This window comes from Strix uralensis, chromosome 8 (assembly GCF_047716275.1).
Source record: "Strix uralensis isolate ZFMK-TIS-50842 chromosome 8, bStrUra1, whole genome shotgun sequence".
Taxonomy (NCBI): domain Eukaryota; kingdom Metazoa; phylum Chordata; class Aves; order Strigiformes; family Strigidae; genus Strix; species Strix uralensis.
In genome coordinates this window covers 394,627-412,908 of record NC_133979.1, presented here as the reverse complement: position 1 = coordinate 412,908, position 18,282 = coordinate 394,627, and the positions used below count along the sequence as shown (strand labels likewise).

The following is an 18,282-nucleotide window of genomic DNA, read 5'->3' as shown; positions in this document are numbered from 1 at the left end:
TCTGGCACCAGGTAAAACTTCCCCACTGAGTTCTATGAGCATCCGTCAAGAGTTAACGTAGCCAGAGCTGTGTAGAAATGCTAAACACAAAGAGGAGTGAGATTCCCTATTTCTACTTAAAACACTACACTGAACACCTGCAGCCTCCGCACTTCCAGAAGAAATGTATTCTATTGCAGAGAATTACAGTAGCACCAACTGTAAATCCCGATTCCCTACTTGTAGACACACGCAAACATTTTGGCAACTGTAGCCTGTGGGCAGCGCACCGGGGTCTTGTTTCTGGAGGATGGCTGCGGTGTTCAGATCTGCTAGGAATGAATCTCCTTTTTTCACCAGCTCCCTTTCCAACCTGTCCACTTAGTAAACAAAACATCTCTGGCTAGGCAGTCCCAGATGTGCTCGGTTTTTAACAGACATTTTCATTTTAGTTCACATGCTGAACCTTGTATCAATATGCAAAATCATAAATTAGCTGGGGAAGGTCTCGGAGTAGAGTGAATCTTTAATTCCCATGGCAGAGAACATTCCTTCATGCCCATACGCCCGCAGAAAGTCCCACCACCGTGCGAGCCATCAGGCGCTGCTCGCAACGTGCTCTGAGAAGTGCCACTGCCCCGGTCCGGGAGCAGCCAAGGTCCTTCACACCTCTGTGCAGCAGCGGAATCTCTGGCAGTGACCAGGGCTCAGGGAGACAGGAGCGTCCAAGTGCCGGAGGCAGTGCACCCCCTCGATTCCCCGCTGTCACCAAGCCAAGCGCTACTCGAGGGCAAGTCCCCTGCACATGGCTGCGGCGGAGCTCTGACAATCTGAAATCCGGCCCCTTGGAAACCCCTGAACACATCCGAGGCGAAAGCGAGCACGTTCCGAGGGCTGCGGCGTGCCCGGTGCCCGCAGGAGAGGTGAGCCCGCACCCCGCTCACCCAGCAGGGCCTGGGACACGGGGAAGAGGCGGGATCTGAACCCAGGGGAGCGAAGATGATTTTGATCTAAAGAGCATTTGCTCTACTGGGGGGGTGGGGGGGTGGGGGGTGTCATCCGCCCAAAGAGGGAACTTCAGTGCCTGCCCCCCCGGAGCTGTGCCTGGCACTGGGGGGCGACTCGGAGGGAGGAGGGTCCTGCTGCGGACGGAGACCCGCTGCCGGGGGTGCTGAGCCCCCCCTGCCCCGCATTCGCCCCTGCCCCCGGGGCCCGGGCCAGCGCTGCCCCCGCTCCTCTCCGCGGGGTTATTAGTTAATAATAATTGGCCAGCGAGGCCAAGGACGAGCTGCCCGCCTGCCGGGGAGGGGCGCGGGGCCCTGCGGGGCGGAACCGCAACCGCCCCCGGGGACCCGGCCCCGCGGTGCCGTCGGAGCTGCCCGTCGAGCCGCTCTCGGGGACCCCGTCCCGTTGAGTCTCGCCTCTGCCACCCCCGTCCTCCCAGCGCCCGGGCTCACGGGGCGGCCGGCGGGGGTGGGGGGGGGGGCTCCCCGCGGGGCTTGAGGGCCCTGGGGGGAGTGTGAAACCCGGCGGGGGCAGAGCGGGACGCGGGAGGATGGCGGTGGGGAGCAGGGGGGGCCGGGGGGCAGTGGGAAGGGGAGGGGGGGCAGTGCGGGTCGGCTCACGGTGCCAGGCGGACCGCAGGGCACGGAGGATGCGTGCAGCAGTGCGGACACGCTGACCGCGCCCCCCCGGGGCGGAACTCCGGCCCTACCAGGAGCGAGGACACCACGAAACGGGCTCCGCGGGGGCAGCCGGGAGGGTTTAAGGTCTCCGCACCGCCTGACCGGTGTCCCGGCGCAGGCCGCCCGCCGGGCCCCGCTGCGTGCCGCAGGGCGAGCTGCGAGGAGCCGCCGGTGGCCCCCCGACCCCAGCCGGGCCGCACCCCGATGGCCCTGGCGGAGCGGGGATGGGAGCGGCTGGGCAGCCCGCGGGGGGGCACGGATCGCTCCCGAGGGGGACAGGGATCGCTCCCGGGGGGGATCGCTCCCGGGGGGGACCCCTCCTGCTGCCGCAGCCCCTCGGATGTCTCGCCAAAGGCCGTCCCGGGCGGGGGTTCCTGCGGTACGGCCCCCCCTCAGCCCGCGGGGGCGAAGGGGACTCAAAGGGTCCCTGTTCTCATCGGCGGCGGCCCAAGGAGCCGAAAATCCGCCGATCTGATGCGGCCACGGCGCTTCTCCCCCCTCTCCGCACACGCGTTCCCGCCCGACGGCCCCGCTCCCTTGCCCGGTGTTTATTCACCGCATCGACAGGGGTGGAAGGAATTGAGCGGGCAGATGGGAACCGCTGAGGGGAACCCTTCGGGCCCCTCGCACGGGGTCACCGCGCTCACCCACCACAGGACACCCCTCCGGCTGCAAACGCACAGCGAGCTTTGGAGCTGGGTGGGTACGAACAACCCGCCGCCGTTTCCGTTCGGGTTTTGCCCTCCGGTACGCTGAAGGCAGAATGCTCTTTGACATCATTTGGTGGCAGCTTTCATCTCCCCTGTCCCCAGCACTTTCCCCAGCTGAATGCAGAGTGACACGGTTAGCGCAGGCGCTCAGAAAGTCACCTTCTAGACACAGTGCTGGCCGCCACCCCAGAGGTGCAACGCTTAATGCCAACACGGCCAGGTTTCACCCAGTCTGTCCGCAGCGCAGGGACCAAGCGGTGCAGTAAGTAGAGCCGAGTCAATGAAGCAAAATTATTGCAGCTACACACCAGGGTGCCAAAATTACTACCTGCACTTCCTCCCGCAGTGCACGGGCCAGTGCTCTGAGAAGATGTGGGGCTGCATGTCGCATCACTCCCTTCTTGCCCTCTGCCTCCCCGCCCCAGGCCCCGGTTTTCTTCCAGTAGGGAGAAGAAAAAAAAAAAAAAAAAGGCAAATTGCATCAAGTTCTGGATATCGGTGGGGGAACCACCGGCTCAGGAATCCAACTCGGAAATAGAAACTCTGGCTTTTGAGCGATCTGGTCATTCCCAGTGAAGCAGGACAGAGCTCCGCGCTGGCGCAGCCGTGACCAAGCGCCACACGCGTGCGGCTTCGGGAGATCCCGGAGCCACGAGAGGAGACAGAGCCTGGCCCGAGGGACGGGCAATGCGCTGCTTTGGGAAACGAGTCGCTGTGGAGAGACTGGGTTCGTTCAGTGCTCCTGAAAGCAGCCCAGAAGCAAGAAGTCAGGGCTACTGCAAACCCTGCAGCTTCTGCCCGTGGCTGGGCCGGCGGGGATGCGAACCGGCGAGGAGCGAGCCCGAGGGCCCTGACTCGACTCCTGCCCGTCTGCCACAGCCCACGGGGCCCCGCGGGTGGAAAACCGCAGGATTCGGGCAGGTGCGCCGGCACCAAAGGGCGTGTGAGAAGACGGCTGGACGCGAGGGGGGAGGTGAACTTTGTGCGGCAATGGCTGCCAGGCGCTCCCCTCCGAGCTGGGTGTGTGTGTGTCCCAGCCGGCTGCTGGAGCCGGGGGGGCCGCAGGGCCCCGCGGTTCGCACGGAGCCAAGTGCAGAGAGCGGGAGCGGCCTGCCCCGGGCCCCCTCCCGGCCCGGCCTCCCGCCGCAGCACGGAGGGACGCGGCGGCCCGTGAGCCAGCAGGGAGGTGAGACTGCGAGACGGGACGTCCGCCAGAGCCGGCAGCACCCGCACTTCACCCCGCGGAGCGCGCGGCGGGGCGGGGAGGGGGGGCAGGCGGCGGGGCGCGGCGGGTCCCGCCCGGGAGAATCGCGGGGCCGCCCCCCGACAGCCCTGCGGAGCACCGGGCCCGCCGGGCTCCGCGCCCGTGCCACCGGCAACGCGGCATCCGCGGAGGCGCAGTCAGCGCGGAAGGGGGGGGTCGGGGGGGGCACCCCCGGGCCGGGCCCGGCGCCCAGGAAGCCGCCGGTGCGGGGGACGCGCCGCCCGACGGGACCAGCGGGGACGGGCGGCCCCGCGTACCGCGGCCCTACTCTCAGTGCCCGTTTTTCCTACGCCAATTTTATGCCGTTTTTAATTCCTCGGCGGACCGTGTTTTAAGGCAGAACCAGTTTTGCTACAGCAACCCACAGAGAGAAACATCCAGCCGCACGCACTTGCACGACGGCGCAGTCTTGGATTAAGAGCCCTGCGTGCCAACAGCCTCTCGCTAGAACAGCCCCAGTTCTCCCCATTTTCTTCGTGCTGTGTCTTACCGTCCGGGATTTCAGGGATCTCTCCTACGTACAGCTGAGTAGCACCCCCACCCATCCCTGTGTTACTTGTGAGAGAGAGGACTCGGAATCAGGCGCAGCCCCCCCCCATGGGGGGGGTGGTGTCCCGCGAGAGACCCCCCGCTCCGCTCTCGGCCCCGACAGGACCAGGCCGGGGCCACCCTGCCCAGCCCGGCCTCCCCTTCCCTCCCGCCTCGGGACACACCCCCCCCCCCCTTCCCCTCCCCTCCGCCCGCCTGCCCCGGGGCCGTTCCGCAGGGCCCAGCGCGGAGTAAAGCGGCGTCCGAGCCGGGGGCATCCTCCGGTGCGCTGGGAGACGGCGGCCGCGGGACGGGGGGGGGGGGGCGCAGAAATCGGGAATTCCCCACAGCCGGCGTGTCCGCCCTCCTTCCCCTCCCCAAAACACGGTGCTGGGGGCGCTCGCTGAAATACCGCGGGCGCGTAACCGAACCGGGTTCGTTTAGCCCGGGCTGTGGCGGGAGGTGACAGAAGGGCACAGCCGCAGAGCCGAGCCCCTGCGCGTTCCGCGCTCGCCCCGCGTGCACTCCGCGAATAACGCGCCTCTCCCCCAAAAACTCTCCCCTCTCGCAGAGCACCCCCGGCCACGGCGATAACCGCCCCCCCCGCGCCCGGCCCTCGGCTCCGCGCAGCCCTCGGGGGGGCCCCGGCCAAGCCCCACACCCCCGCAGCGTGACACCACCCCCACCCCCACCCCCCCGCTCCGCCGCAGAGACCCTCGCACCGCGCGGGCGCTTCCCCAGAGCTGCTCCGCGGCCGCGGAGGCTCCGCCGCAGGGCGCGGGGGGGCGGCGGGGGGGCCGCCTTCCCCTGGCCGCCAGCGCAGCCGCGGTGCCCGCCGCACCCGCCCGTCGCCCGGCTCCGAAAATAATAAGAAACGCGGAGAAACCTCCCGCACGCTGTTTTTCCTCCAAGACCCACTCCATGAATTACTGCTGCGCGCCCGCGGAGAACAACGCGCGGACTGACTTCGTTGGCGCCTACTGCTGTGTTGTTCAGAGAGGAAAGGTGCGTGCGTACAGAAAGGGAGTTATTTTATAGAAATCGAACACGCAGCTCTCCACGAAGCGCGCACGAACGCCCCGACCGGAGTCGTTGACAGCGCGGAAAAAGGACCAACGAGCCAGAAACTCCGCGCAGCTGCCGCCCGTCGCACCGCGGACTTACCTACCGAGGTCTGGCCCCCGCTCCCGCGCCGCGCTTCCCTCCAGAGCTCCCCCAGGTTCGTCTTCCGCGCTGCCGCCGGGGACCGACGGCCGCTTCGGCGCCGCAGCTCCGCCGGTCACGGACGGGGAGACCCGCCCGGAGCGGGAGTCGCGGCGGCTCCGCGCTGGCCTCGGCGCCGGGCCGAGCTCTCGGCGGGACGCGGAGGCGCGGCCCTCCCCGCCGGCGCCCGCGGACCCTCCGCCGCTGCCGCACCCGGGCGGTGAGGGCCCGCGTCCCCCCGCGGCGGGCAGGGAGCGAAGACCGACCCCAGGGGACACCGTGGGCCGGGACCCCGTGGCGCCGGGGGCGCAGACCCGCGCTTTGCCCGTCGCCTCCCGCGACTGCGGGACCTCCCCCCGCTCTGCCCGCCGTGCCTGGTCGCGGCCAGAAAAACCCCCCAAGCCCTGCTTGCCTCGCCGTGGCAGTGGCTGTTGGGGGCGTCAGGACTAAATTCCAGCGAGGTTCCGTCCAAGCTTAGATCGGGTTTAGCGCGGGACAAACGAGTGAGTGGCTGAGGACGCCCTGGATTTCCCGGGGCTCGGCCCCGCCACTCGCTCAGTTACGGTCCTGCAGAATCGGCTCCGAGGATTTGAAACAACGATCGTTATTTTTAGGGGGAGAAGAACACGGGGCTTCTCCTTTCCTACAGCTGCTCGAGAGCAGAATTCCCTTTTCTCAAACGGACCGTATTTAGGGACGGACGGACCAGTCTCCGTTTGCTTTCCTGGGGCTCCGCGACGCGTCTCGCATCTCTCGTCAGGCAGAGCTGAAACAAAGGGGGGGGGGGGGGGGGGGGGGAGAGATGGAAACACAACGGCAAGTTTAATTAAAGACACCTGGCGAGTTAAATAGGTGCAGAGAAGCAGACCCCGGTTATTTGCCTCACCTGCGACGAACACGCTGTTGCTTTATTCCCCCGCAATGTGCTGGGAGCAGCAGCAGCAGCGTTTGGGGTGAGGGAACTCTGTGGGGAGGGCTGGGCTGGTGGGGGAAGGCGCCAGCAGCCTGCGGCCCCCCCCCCGGCTGGGAATTGTCCCGGGTCTGTAGGGAGCTGAGGGCAGCCAGCGCCGAGCACCCTCTGCCCGAGGCGCGGGGGTTAATTAGCCCCGCCCGGGGGTGTCGGGCTCGATTTCGGCACCGGAGAGGGGCCCCGGGCGGCTCCGATGCTCCTTTTTCAGCTGAATGAGGAAGGTTTTCTGGCGGGACCCCGGGGGCGCAGGGGGGGAGCGGCGAGGCAGCTGTAGGGCGGGGGGTGCCGGTTCCGGGGGGGGCGCGCTCGGGCTCTGGGCGGCAGCAGGACAGACAAACCGCTTCCGCGGGTCCCCGCCTCCGCCGGGTTTGCTGAGACCGAGGTGTAGGTCGGGTCTTTGTCTAGACGGGGGCGGCGGGGGAAGCTGTGGCAAGCGGGGAAGGCGAATCGTGGGGGGGCTCCCCGTTTTTTTGTCGATGCAGTTTTGTTGTTGTCTGTGTTTCCCCCCTCCTCCCCCCCCGCGCAGAGCCCTGCGCGGGGCGCTGGCGGAGATAACGCTCCCGCCGCGCGCGGAGGCGGGTTTTGCGCGGGAGGTGAGGCCAGCGAGGCAGGTCCCCGCGCCGCCGGGCCCACCCACTTGAAAACAAAAACTTTTTTCCTGCAGGCGCTGAGAGCAGAGACCCGGCGCGGGGTCCCGCGGCCGCCCGCGGGGATGCGGTAGGGCCGGGCCATGTATTGGAAGAGCGACCCGATGTTCGTCTGCAGGCTGGAGGACAAGGACCTGCCCGCGCTCGGCGGCCCCTCGGAGAAGGTGCGCGGGGCGCGGAGCGGGCGCGGCACCGGTGCCCGGGGCGGAGGCGGGCGCTCCCGCCGCTCTCCACTCGGCTCCGGCGCGAGCGCGGCCCCTCCGCTCGGCCCCGCGGAGGAGCCGCAGCGGGAGCCCCGCGGGTGCTGGCAGCCCGGGCTGGCGCGGAGCCCCCGGGCGAGGCCGGCGGGGCCCGGCGCTGACCGCGCTCTCCCCCGCAGGCCCGCCCCGACGAGGACTCCTGCTCTTCCTCCGCCGCCCTGTCGCCCTCCTCCTCGCCGCGGTCCATGGCCTCGGGCTCCGGCTGCGGCCCCGGCAAGTGCGTCTGCAGCAGCTGCGGCCTGGAGATCGTGGACAAGTACCTGCTGAAGGTAGGAGCGGGGCGGGGGGCGCCCGGACCCCGACGGCGGTGGCGGCCCCGGGACCGGCTCCCGCCGCGCCGGGGCCGCGGCCCCTCCGGCCTCCGGGGCGGGTGGGGGGAGCCCGCCGGGACTGCTGGGGCCGTCGGAGGCGCCGGTCGAGGCTCTCGGAGCCGGGCTCAGCGGGCTCGGGGAAGCTTTTCCCCGCTCCCGGCACGGCCCGCTCGGGCAGCCGGTGCCGCCGCACACCCCGTCCGTGCCCTCGGTGCCGGCCGCGAGTGGAGGTGCCGCAGGACGGGGAGCGGGAAAAAGTACGAAGTTCGTTGCGTCCATGTCTGTGAGTTTGGGGCCTTGGGGGAACCGAACTGCTGCTCCTGTTGCGGGCAGCGCTTTCCCAGCGCTGGGGTTAGGTTTTCTTGATGCGCCGTAGGGGAGAGCGGGGAGGGCAGCAGATGGCTGGAGCAGGGATCGCTGCCTGGCCCTGCCCGCCCCCCCGGGTACGCGGGGTGGTGTGACCCCTTTGTTATCAGCTACAATGAGTCTCTAGTGTGATGTCCTGAACCTCAAAGCAAAAAGTGCTTCTCGAGAAACGTGGAAATAAGTTATTCCTGTGAAAGGTGGTCTGGTGCTGTCTGTGAAGGAAACAAGCTGTGTGATTGTAGAGTGGTTTTGCTAGCCTGAGTGTTCAGGACTGAGTAAGATAATTAAAAAACAAACAAAACCATGTGACTTCGAACCACATTAACACTTTATGTTTAAAGGGGGGCTGCTAAAATTATCCTGGATCAGCCTTTTGCCCTCTGTCCTTTCAAAAGCCAGACAGAGCCCCATGCCAGAAGTCCCTTGATGCCATTAGTCGTAGCCTTACTCAAGGCCGTGGCCCATCCTGTGGAGGGGAAGGCGGTGACGCTGCTGGAAACATCGCAGTGCTGTTCCTGGGGCACTGGCTGGGCTCTGCGCTGGGTGAGGAGCTCAGAGGAGTGGGTGTGCTGGGGCAGTGTTCATTGGGAAGGGGCAGGGGTGGGGGAGCTGCTCGATCCCGTTGGTTCTAGGGAATCCTCTGCAGCGGGGGGGCTGGCGCAGGGACAGGGCACAGGGCTGGCAGAGAGCGCACTTGGACTTAGTGCCAGTGCCATGAACTCCTGTGACGTCCGGTAGCTTGTTTGTGACTGATTGTTGCTGTCTCCTGTCTCAACAACTGGGATAACGTGGCCCGGAGCAAAACGCCTCTAAACGATTTAGCCCTAAATGAGCTGTTGGTGCTCCCTGCGCAGGCAGAGGAAGGGATCCGTGCTGGTCAGCTGGCACCTGTGACCATCAGCAGCGTGTTGTCTGACCGAGCCCTGGCGATTAGTGAGAGCGTAGACTGGTGACATCAGGGGGGCGACTGTCAGAGCTGTGGGTGTCCTGTTCCGCAGAAAAGGTTGGCTTCCGCAGGCCGGGGGCGAGATGAGCACGGTGAGGCCGTGCCGTCGGCTCGTGCTCTGTGGAGCGCCGGGGGTCTGGGGGGGCCTGGGCGGACCCCGCGCGGCCTGGGCCTGGCCCCGGCGCTGCAGCCCTGGAGAAACGCTCGAAGGATCGGCTCTGTGACAGCTGTTACCAACAGCGCCGTGTTACGCCACGGTGTAAATCTGTCAGCGTGCGAGAGATGGCTGCCAGCAGGGTGACAGTCGGGAGAGGGTTGGGCGACTGCAAACCACAGTGTCACAGCCTGAAGAGTGACTGAAACGGGGGATTCCAGCATCGGGGCTGGAGTCAGACCTCACTTTCTCTGCGGTTGGTTTGGCAGCGTTCTGGTGAATGGCACATCCCAAATTATCTCAAATCTGCTGCTTTGCCATAGGCAATAGATGAGCTGTTTGCTATGAGATGAGAAATTGGCTCATAAAATTAAAAAAAAAAAAAGTAAATCTAAACTTAGTCATTGTTTGGTTTACAAAATTCCTCCTATGCAGCATGCCATTATCCAGAGGGTTATTACTTAATTTTTACGGTCACTGGGAATCTTGGGTTTTCAAAGTATTCCGGTTATTTAGTTGATGTGTGATGTACAATGCCTGCATGACAGAGTTCTCTTTATAGGAAAGAAGAAAAAAAAAAAAAAACTGTACCAATTTATTTGCTGAAAAATTATATGCAAGTTTTTAAAACTGCTGATTTCTGCTGCTTTCCATGACTCTGTCTGGTTTCACTATGGATATTAAATTCTAAAGAATTGTTGAATTTGTTATCAAAACAACTGCTGATGTTTTGAAACTCGCACTTTGTTCACTTTGCTTTAACAGACACCTGGTAAATCAAGATGTGGTTCATGGTTTATTTCCATTTAACAGACTTTTTTTTTTTCTCCCTTCAATATTCTCATTTTAAAATTTCATATCACTCTGCAAAGTTTGTTCATCGTTAGGCAGGACTTTCTACAGACTGGGAAATAAAAGTATGTAACTTAGCTGCCTCCCCGAGGTCATGCAAGGCCAAAACTTGCTCTGTTACTCTAATACTCTGAGAACAGAACTGAGCACAAAATATCTATGTGGAACTTGAATCTCTTGCTTCCTCTTCTGGTGCTTTTAATTACAAAACCATGAAAGCTTATTCTGAAAACCTCTATCAAATTAATTAATACTTAATATGCATGCTGTAGGAAAAATGTTTTGCCTTGAAGATAGATTTTCTGTGAGTCATGGTACATGTAATTTTTGGCCTTGGATGGAAAAAAAAATAGCTTTTGTAAATACAAACTATAATATTAGTAGCACAAACATTGAGGGGTATTTTCCTTTTGTGTTTTTGCAGGTAAACGACCTCTGCTGGCACGTGCGCTGTCTCTCGTGCAGTGTTTGCAGAACGTCTCTAGGAAGACATACCAGCTGTTACATCAAAGATAAAGATATCTTCTGTAAACTTGATTATTTCAGGTATATCATACAGGAATATAATTTTGTTAGACAACACGTTACACATGCTTACTGCTTTTCACTTAAGCTGCAAGTAAAATGCACAGCTCAACTCTGGTTTAATTTGCTGGGTTTATTTTCAGGAGTTAAACTCTGACATCTCTTGCAGAGGGACTTGGGAAACCCCCAGTCAGTCTGATGTAACTACTTACTAAGTCTTCCCCTCTGCCTCTCCATCGTTATGTGTGGCTACTGTGTTTATACAGTAGTTTGCTTCTGTATGCACGGGGAGGAAAAAAAGTCAGTCCCTGCCACAGTAAGGTTGTAAAGCCCTCGTACATGCCAAGAATCATCCTTCGGTAATGCCGATGGAGAATACGAGGCAGAGCTGAGATGATACTCCATTTGGACTAGCACTCGCTGGTATGAGGCTGAGGGTGTCACGTGGAACTACAGAAACAACCCAGAATAAATCCCATGATCTTTAAAAGAAGCTTTCAGCAGTTACGCCTTTTTGTGATCAATTTGATTTTGAACGTGAAGCATTCTTCAAGATTAAGGTCTAATCCTATAAGGAAGAATATTACTTACTTGTGTTGGCATCAGAAATACTCATGATACAAAATCTTTGGTCCGAAAACAAAAGTTTTGCTGTTAATTTTGGTGTGATTGCTAGTACTTCCCCAGACCAAACCATGGGATTCTCATCTGTGTAGTGACTGGATTATGTTCAGCTAGTCAGTTTTGACACTGAAAGAGAGGGAGGAGCCAGGCTGAATACTGTGAACTTCTGGAAAAACAAAGTTTTGTGGGACTTAAAAAAAAAAAAAAAAAAAAAAAAAAAAAAAGAGAAGAACTTACAAGTCTGCAAAGACTTTTTCAGGACAAATTCTTATCTAAATAATCAACATATCTTGTTGGCTAGTTTCCTCTTCAAAGACAAATATTCTACTGTAGTGATGTAAATACTAGATATTTGAATTTCTTTTAAAATCATAATGTGATGGTAATTAAGGAAATAACTATGAAGGTACAGGTTTTCCCCCTTCAGATGAAGGAGACTGAATGATTAGCGAAGCGTGATGTAGCTAAATACAATAATTCAGACTACCACTAGAGTAATGTGAAATATATTTGAATAATTGTGAGGATTTTGAACACCGTGTCAGCTGTTTCCATCTCCCACTCACAGCTTTTTAAAGAGTAATTATCTTCATAAAAGGAAAGATGAAGAGTTGTGAATTCCTTAGCAGTTGTTTCAATTTTACTCTTTGCCTTATGAAAATACTGACGTCTGCAGTTCAGTAGTAGTCTTGCCTTAAGCCATCAGATCAAACTCGCTGGGTTTTTTGTGCTACGACCACGATTATGCTGTCCCTCCTCCCTCGTGGTCAGCCCGCTCGCCGTGGGTCTCGGCTGCGTGGCCGTGTGCCGGTGGCCTCTGACCCCTGGAGCCGCGGGTGCCTGCGCGGCCTCACCCCCGCGGGCTCTGTCCTTGCAGGCGGTACGGCACCCGCTGCTCCCGCTGCGGCAGGCACATCCATTCCACCGACTGGGTCCGGAGGGCTAAAGGAAACGTCTACCACTTGGCGTGTTTTGCCTGCTTCTCCTGCAAGAGACAGCTTTCTACTGGGGAGGAGTTTGCTCTCGTTGAAGAGAAGGTCCTGTGTAGAGTACACTACGACTGCATGTTGGACAATCTGAAAAGAGAAGTGGAAAATGGTAACATACGGTTTTTGTTAAGAACTATGTTTGTGGTTTAGTTTTTAATTAAAATTGTTGGGTTTTATTTCATCTTCCTTCTTAAGAGGTAACTACCTATCTTTACTAAGGCTGGAAGCACAGGTTCTTGAATTAAAATAATGTGCAAATTATTTGATGTTTTAATTTTTTTAAAGTTTGTATAACTTGTTTTCTATCCTAAGGAAAAGAAAGCAAGAGCATATGTAGTTGATAAAATATCACACTGGAGCTATTCCTTCCCTCGCTTGCAAGGGAGTCATTTGGGGTGTAATGGGTAATGGTGCCAGCTCAGTCTGAACAGAATATGGCTTTTTTAAAGTTGAAATTCAGCTGGCCAAGTACTATTGGTTATTGGAGGACAGTCTGACTTACGAATAACATAATTTTGAATGTTTAGCAGACAGTGTTGTTTTCTTTTTAATGCCTCAGGTAATGGGATTAGCGTGGAAGGAGCATTGCTAACAGAACAAGACGTTAATCATCCAAAACCAGCAAAAAGAGCTCGGACCAGCTTCACAGCAGATCAGCTCCAGGTAGAGGCAGTGCTAAAAACTTGCATAGTTCAGGTTTATGGAGCACTTGGGTGCCAAACCAATAGGAAATCGGATGCATATGAGGGGAAAGAAAAAGCTTGCATGTTTTAAACTATTTCATAAACTGTCAAGACACAGCATGTTTCTGGAACTGTTTGTTAGCTTCAGCAGTTTAATGGGAAATAGTTACTCTTCAGGCTTTTTATTTCCCTGGGGGCAGCCGGTAATTCTGCAGAGTGGAAACAAAAAGGTGGTTCTATTTTGATTGCTCGATGAAATCTATTTAATCAGGCATTTACATCACTACACATAATAAAGACAAAATATTTTTAGAATTATGTAATGTGAAGAGTTGTACCAAAGGTGGGTGCTGTACATGACTTCAGGACATTAGCAGGATGGAAGTTGGAATTTTGTTGTAATGCAGAGTAAGGGCTGCTAAAGGTTGTGTTCTCAAAACAGGTAAGTACTGTGGGTTCCTGCTTATATTCATGTGAACACAGGGTTGACTCCTGTCAATGGCTGTTTCTTGTTTTGCTTTGGTTTATAGAGAAAATGGGGAATAATTGTGCATTTATTTCTTGGTTGCCTTTTTTCCTTCCAAGATGGTTTTCAATACTTGCTTTTTAGATCACACAGTCTTGGCTGTACTTGTGTGCACCAGGAAGAGACTAGCAACAGTGATGCATTGTATCTTTTCCTTCCTTCTCCTGTTCTCCTTCTCCCAGTCCTTCCAAAATGATTCACGTGCTGATTTCCTCAAAGTGTATTTGAGCTTTGCCTGTTTAAAAATAAACGATAGTCTGGGTGTCATATTTCAAGAACAAGCTTCAGTATTTAATGCTGCACACTTCAGGGGAGGAAAAACCCACTTTTTTTTCCATAGAGCTGGGTAGAGTGAAGTACAGGGAAAGTGAATTTGAAGTACTTGGCAGCAATTCTTGTACTGTCCAATTTGTTCTTGAACATGCATTTCTGAAGTATTTTTCCATGTCCTTGTATATTAGCTCAGCCACTAGTTCTGTTCCTTCCCATAGTCAGGACTAAGGGGAATGGGAGCTGGGAAGTCTGGATGTACCAAACGGAATCCCGTCCTGACAGGTCAAGCCTGCGCTGGGCAGGGAGGGAGCAGGATTGCCTCTGTCTGCTCTGCTTTCAGGGCTTCTTGTCTTGTTGCTGCCTTGGCAAGTTAGCTCTGGACTGCCACAAATACGAGTTATTTCACCCTCTGGGTCACCACTTAAATTAGCTTTGTAGGGAAAGACACCATGACTAGGACCACCTCCCTGTGAAAGAGGCAGTGGTGAGACCAGATTCAGAGGCTTCCACCTGTAGTGGGAAGGAAGCTGCGGCTTTCTACCTAATCCTGTGTATCCCTGCTTTCAGTTTATAACATGTGTTTGAATTTCTGGTCACACATGGCCACTATACTTTTTGTTTTCTATCATCTCAGTCTGAGTTCTGTTTTGTTGGCCTGCCCTCTTCTTGTTCATGGTGAAAGCAGTTGAGAAAAACTAATATATGTAATAACACATGAGGCATTTAAGCAGTGCTATATAACATGGCATGTGGCTGTTCAAAGCTTGGTTTGCTCTTTCAGCCATAACTGGAGGCAGAACACATCAACTAGCAATAATGTGACAAGGGCACAGGGCACGGGCTCTGGACATCAAGCTTGAGCTTCTGCAAAAGAGAACTTTATTTTCCAGCAGTAGCTGAATGGGAGGTGGCCCAGCCATCAGGGTAGGAACTGTATTTGGGGCTTCTTCCTGTTTGCTGTCACTGGAAACTCCACATTCCCCTCTTTTCCCAGTTTAAGTAATTTGTAACCTACTTCAGCAGGTGTTTGAGATCTTAGGCCTCTTGTTATTTAATGACACTTGTAGTCTGTTTGGCGCCTCTGTCTCTGTATGTGTCCTTGATGCTGCTGTAAGATGTCCAGCAAGAGAAGCATCAGAGGGGGACAAGGGACTGTCAGAGCAGCAGCATGTAGTACCGTGCCTCGTGAACTACATCCTTTACAGAAGGATGTCCACGCTTTTTGATGTCTTTGTATGAAACAGTAGGAAAGTATTAGTTTCAGTGTTTCTGAATTCGGAGAGAAGTAGTCTGAATCTTCAAAGATGAAGCCAGGCAAAATGTGCAGACCATCAGAGGTCAAAATCCAGAAATGAGAAACTACAGTTTACAAAGTTGCTGAAGATAACCCGCAGAAATCCGTGAAGCCGTACATCCTTCAATAAGGGAAACTGTTACAGGCTCTAAAACTGTTCAGGACGCAGGCCAAGTTGACATCTACTTCCCCCAAAAATGTAATTCATATCCTAATGAAAGTGTTCAGTTTTCTGTAAATAGATGAGTATAACCAAAGTTACCTATAGTGCAGGTCAGCCAAGGTGGAGCCTCTGTGTTCCTCAGGTCGGTTCAAGGTAAAGGAGGCACAGAGTGCTTCCCTGCTGCTTGCATCCTCCGTGCAGCTGAAAAAGGAGGGTTAAGCTGCTCCATATAATAGAAGATGTGGATAGCAAATGCAAGTTCTGAGAGGTGGATCAGAGTTCATTCCTCCCCTGTGCTATGCGCTGTGGTCTGCTGCTATAGACGTTCTCTTTATCAAGCATGTTTGAATTGCTTTGCAGTGAATTTTCTCCCACAGTCCTTTTAACGCAATCATAACAGAGCACCTCCTCCACTTTTTTTTTTTTTTTTTCCCTACTGCCAAGCAGAATTCATTTCCTTCATTTCTGGTAAATGTCTCATCTCAGTTAAGCATAATAAGGGGCTTGTATTTTGGCTTTGGGGGATTTGGGTTTTTTACTTAAGGTATTGGAGACTGTCATGTGGGGGCTAGTGATTACAAGTTTCCTAAAACCAGTCAAGGAGTAGGACCACAGTCTGAGAGGAGCCTCTAATGCTGCTGTCAGGACTGCACACAAAAAACTTCAATCTCTTATCTTGCCTTTTCAGGTTATGCAAGCACAGTTTGCTCAGGACAACAACCCAGATGCACAAACACTTCAGAAACTGGCAGAAAGAACAGGCTTGAGCAGGCGTGTTATACAGGTAACTGAGCTAAGTTACTTGACTAACACAGTCTGGTACTCATCCATTGGAAATGCTTAACAACAATTTTCTGCATGTAGTTATTCTGAGATGGAAAAAGATCTAATATGGCAGTTTTAATGCACCTTCAGACAACATCACTAGTCAGGAATAGGTCTAGAACAAAAGTTAATTTGGAAAACTTGCTGTATTCCTCTTGCACTTTGTGTGGACGATTAATAGTCTTCCAGGAAGAAACTTCTCAGCCTAAATAGTATAGAAATTGGCACTAAGCTCTTCTAAATACAAATTTATTACTTTAATAGTCTGTTCTTAAGACCTGCACCCTTTTTTGAAAATGGGTTGTGGTATGCCACAGTAGGAGTACGTGAATATCTAGTGATATGTTCTAGAGAGCAGAGTTAAAATACATAGCTGTGCCATCCAAAACTGAGCAAAACGCAGACTTGGAATCTTTGCTTTGAAGATGCCTCTCAGCAGACATTATATGAATGCTTTTTATACATAAATATGATTTTTATATAACATAAATTATATGTTTATATAAATAAAAAGAAGTTTGCAGTTCCCTTGGCTCATTCTAGCCTGGGAGATTGACAAAGCGTTTCTATAGAAACAAGGTATCTGGCAGCTGCAATCAAGCCTTAAAAATATGGAAGCTTGCACGCTTTACGGTGTGGAAAGGGAAGTGGTGGGTATCCCGTGAAAAACCCACCTCGCTGTCGGCAGCGTTGAGGCGCGGAGGTGGCCGTGCCCGTGGGGCGCCCGGGTGCTGCTGCTCAGCCCGGCCCTGCGCAGCCCCGTGCCTGGCTCTGTGGGCTGCTGGGCACTGCAGCAGCTTTTCTGGCCCAACCATGCTTGTTTGAGGCACCATGTAGGCTTAGGAAGGATGTTTCTTCATCTGGACTGTCAACGTTGTGTTAAAGGCCCAGTTTAACTCCCTGGATTCAGCTGAAGCAAGACCCCTGAGGTCTTCATTAGGCTGATGTTGAAACAATGCAATCTACCAATGTGATGTAAATTTCCCCCCTTTTCAGGTGTGGTTTCAGAATTGCAGAGCACGCCATAAGAAACATGTTAGTCCTAATCATTCATCCACTGCTCCCGTCACAGCGGTTCAGCCCTCCAGGCTGTCTCCACCCATGCTAGAAGAGATGGCCTACTCTGCGTACGTACCCCAGGATGGGACGATGCTGACTGCTCTACACAGCTACATGGACGGTAGGTACAACAAGTGCACATCCAAGTAAAATCATTGACTGTAGCAAGAACAGTTCAGCAAGTACTCATTAAAGAAACTTAATGGATTTTTAATTTCTAGTATTCTTTATAGAATATCTTAATACTGTACTTGCTATCTACACCTCATTAAGAAGTGTGCCTCTCCAGGCAGTGAGCCCTTCACTGTAAGAGCACAGCTGAAGATCTGGGTATGAAGACCACTTCTTGTGCTTCCTCCAAACTATGAATACTAGTAATAAGAATCAAACACCGTTTTTAAACATCCATGCTAAGTATTTTAACAATATGTAATTTTTATGAAAGCTGTTTACCACACTCCCTGGCTCTTACGCCGGGGACTGTAGGTATATTCAATCCAGAAGCTTCACTGAAAACTTAAACTTCCCTCACATCAACACACAGTGGGGGGAGCCTGGTGGTCCAAAAGTATGTTTCAGTCACTGTGTGTCTTAAGACCCAGCAAGTCAACGATTTTGGCTCCTATTTGTGATTAGGAGAGACTGTGAAGGCTTGGGGAGAACTAGACTGAGCTGCATGTGTGGCCTGAGGTTATTTTTCTCCAGGGCAGTGGTGTAGGGTGGGCTGTGAGTGGAGCAGTGTGGATGCTGGGCTAGGGAAAACAGAGCATGCTGTGGTGGTTGGGACCAGCAAACTGTTATTGCCCAGTGGGATTTACTAGTTTATAATCTTTTTCTACCTCTGATGAAGCTGACCGGTCAATATTTCTGTTTTTGTAGCTCATTCACCTACAGCTCTTGGACTCCAGCCTTTGCTACCCCATTCAATGACACAGCTGCCACTAAGTCACACCTAATTCCTTTGTCAGGGATATAAGCTATTAAGGATGTAACCTTAAGTCATTTATTGTGTATTAAAAATATCATTGGAAAGATATTAATGTTAACTTTTTATTTAACATCTAAAGCATTTTCAAGATCATTTTTGCTGCCCAGGTATGTAAGTATATTTAGCCTGCAAGACACTTTTATGGATTCTGCATAAATAACTATTACATTGTTTACAAGCCTTATTAAACACCTTTTTGTATTGTCTGGAAGTAGTCCGCTCTAGTTATGTGTGTGTTAATTTATTTGTCATCAAATGAGCACTTTGCCTAAAAGAAAGGACTGACAATTGTGCAAAATGTTTACAATTCTTTGTGAAATTGTAGTTTATCATTAGTTTGTATCTGTAAGTTATTGTTAAAAGTATTACCTGTATTTGAGTTGTACACAGCCTATATGTTAAAGCTTATTTCTGTGAGTTTACAAAAATAAATTTTGGTTGCAAATATTTTCAAAATG

General features: G+C 54.2%; 1 protein-coding gene across 2 annotated transcripts; it reads left to right on the top strand.

The window, feature by feature from the left end:
• Positions 1-7,069: 7,069 nt before the first annotated feature.
• LHX8 (LIM homeobox 8) lies at positions 7,070-17,792 on the top strand. Of its 2 annotated transcripts, none has more exons than XM_074877148.1 (8): positions 7,070-7,150; positions 7,366-7,515; positions 10,300-10,421; positions 11,902-12,122; positions 12,573-12,676; positions 15,641-15,736; positions 16,774-16,957; positions 17,716-17,792. In XM_074877148.1, the coding sequence occupies exons 1-8, from the start codon at positions 7,070-7,072 to the stop codon at positions 17,790-17,792; spliced, it is 1,035 nt and encodes a 344-aa protein (XP_074733249.1). The 2 variants fall into 2 exon arrangements, with proteins under 2 accessions (XP_074733249.1, XP_074733248.1); XM_074877147.1 differs by having other exon boundaries at positions 7,070-7,159.
• Positions 17,793-18,282: the final 490 nt, after the last annotated feature.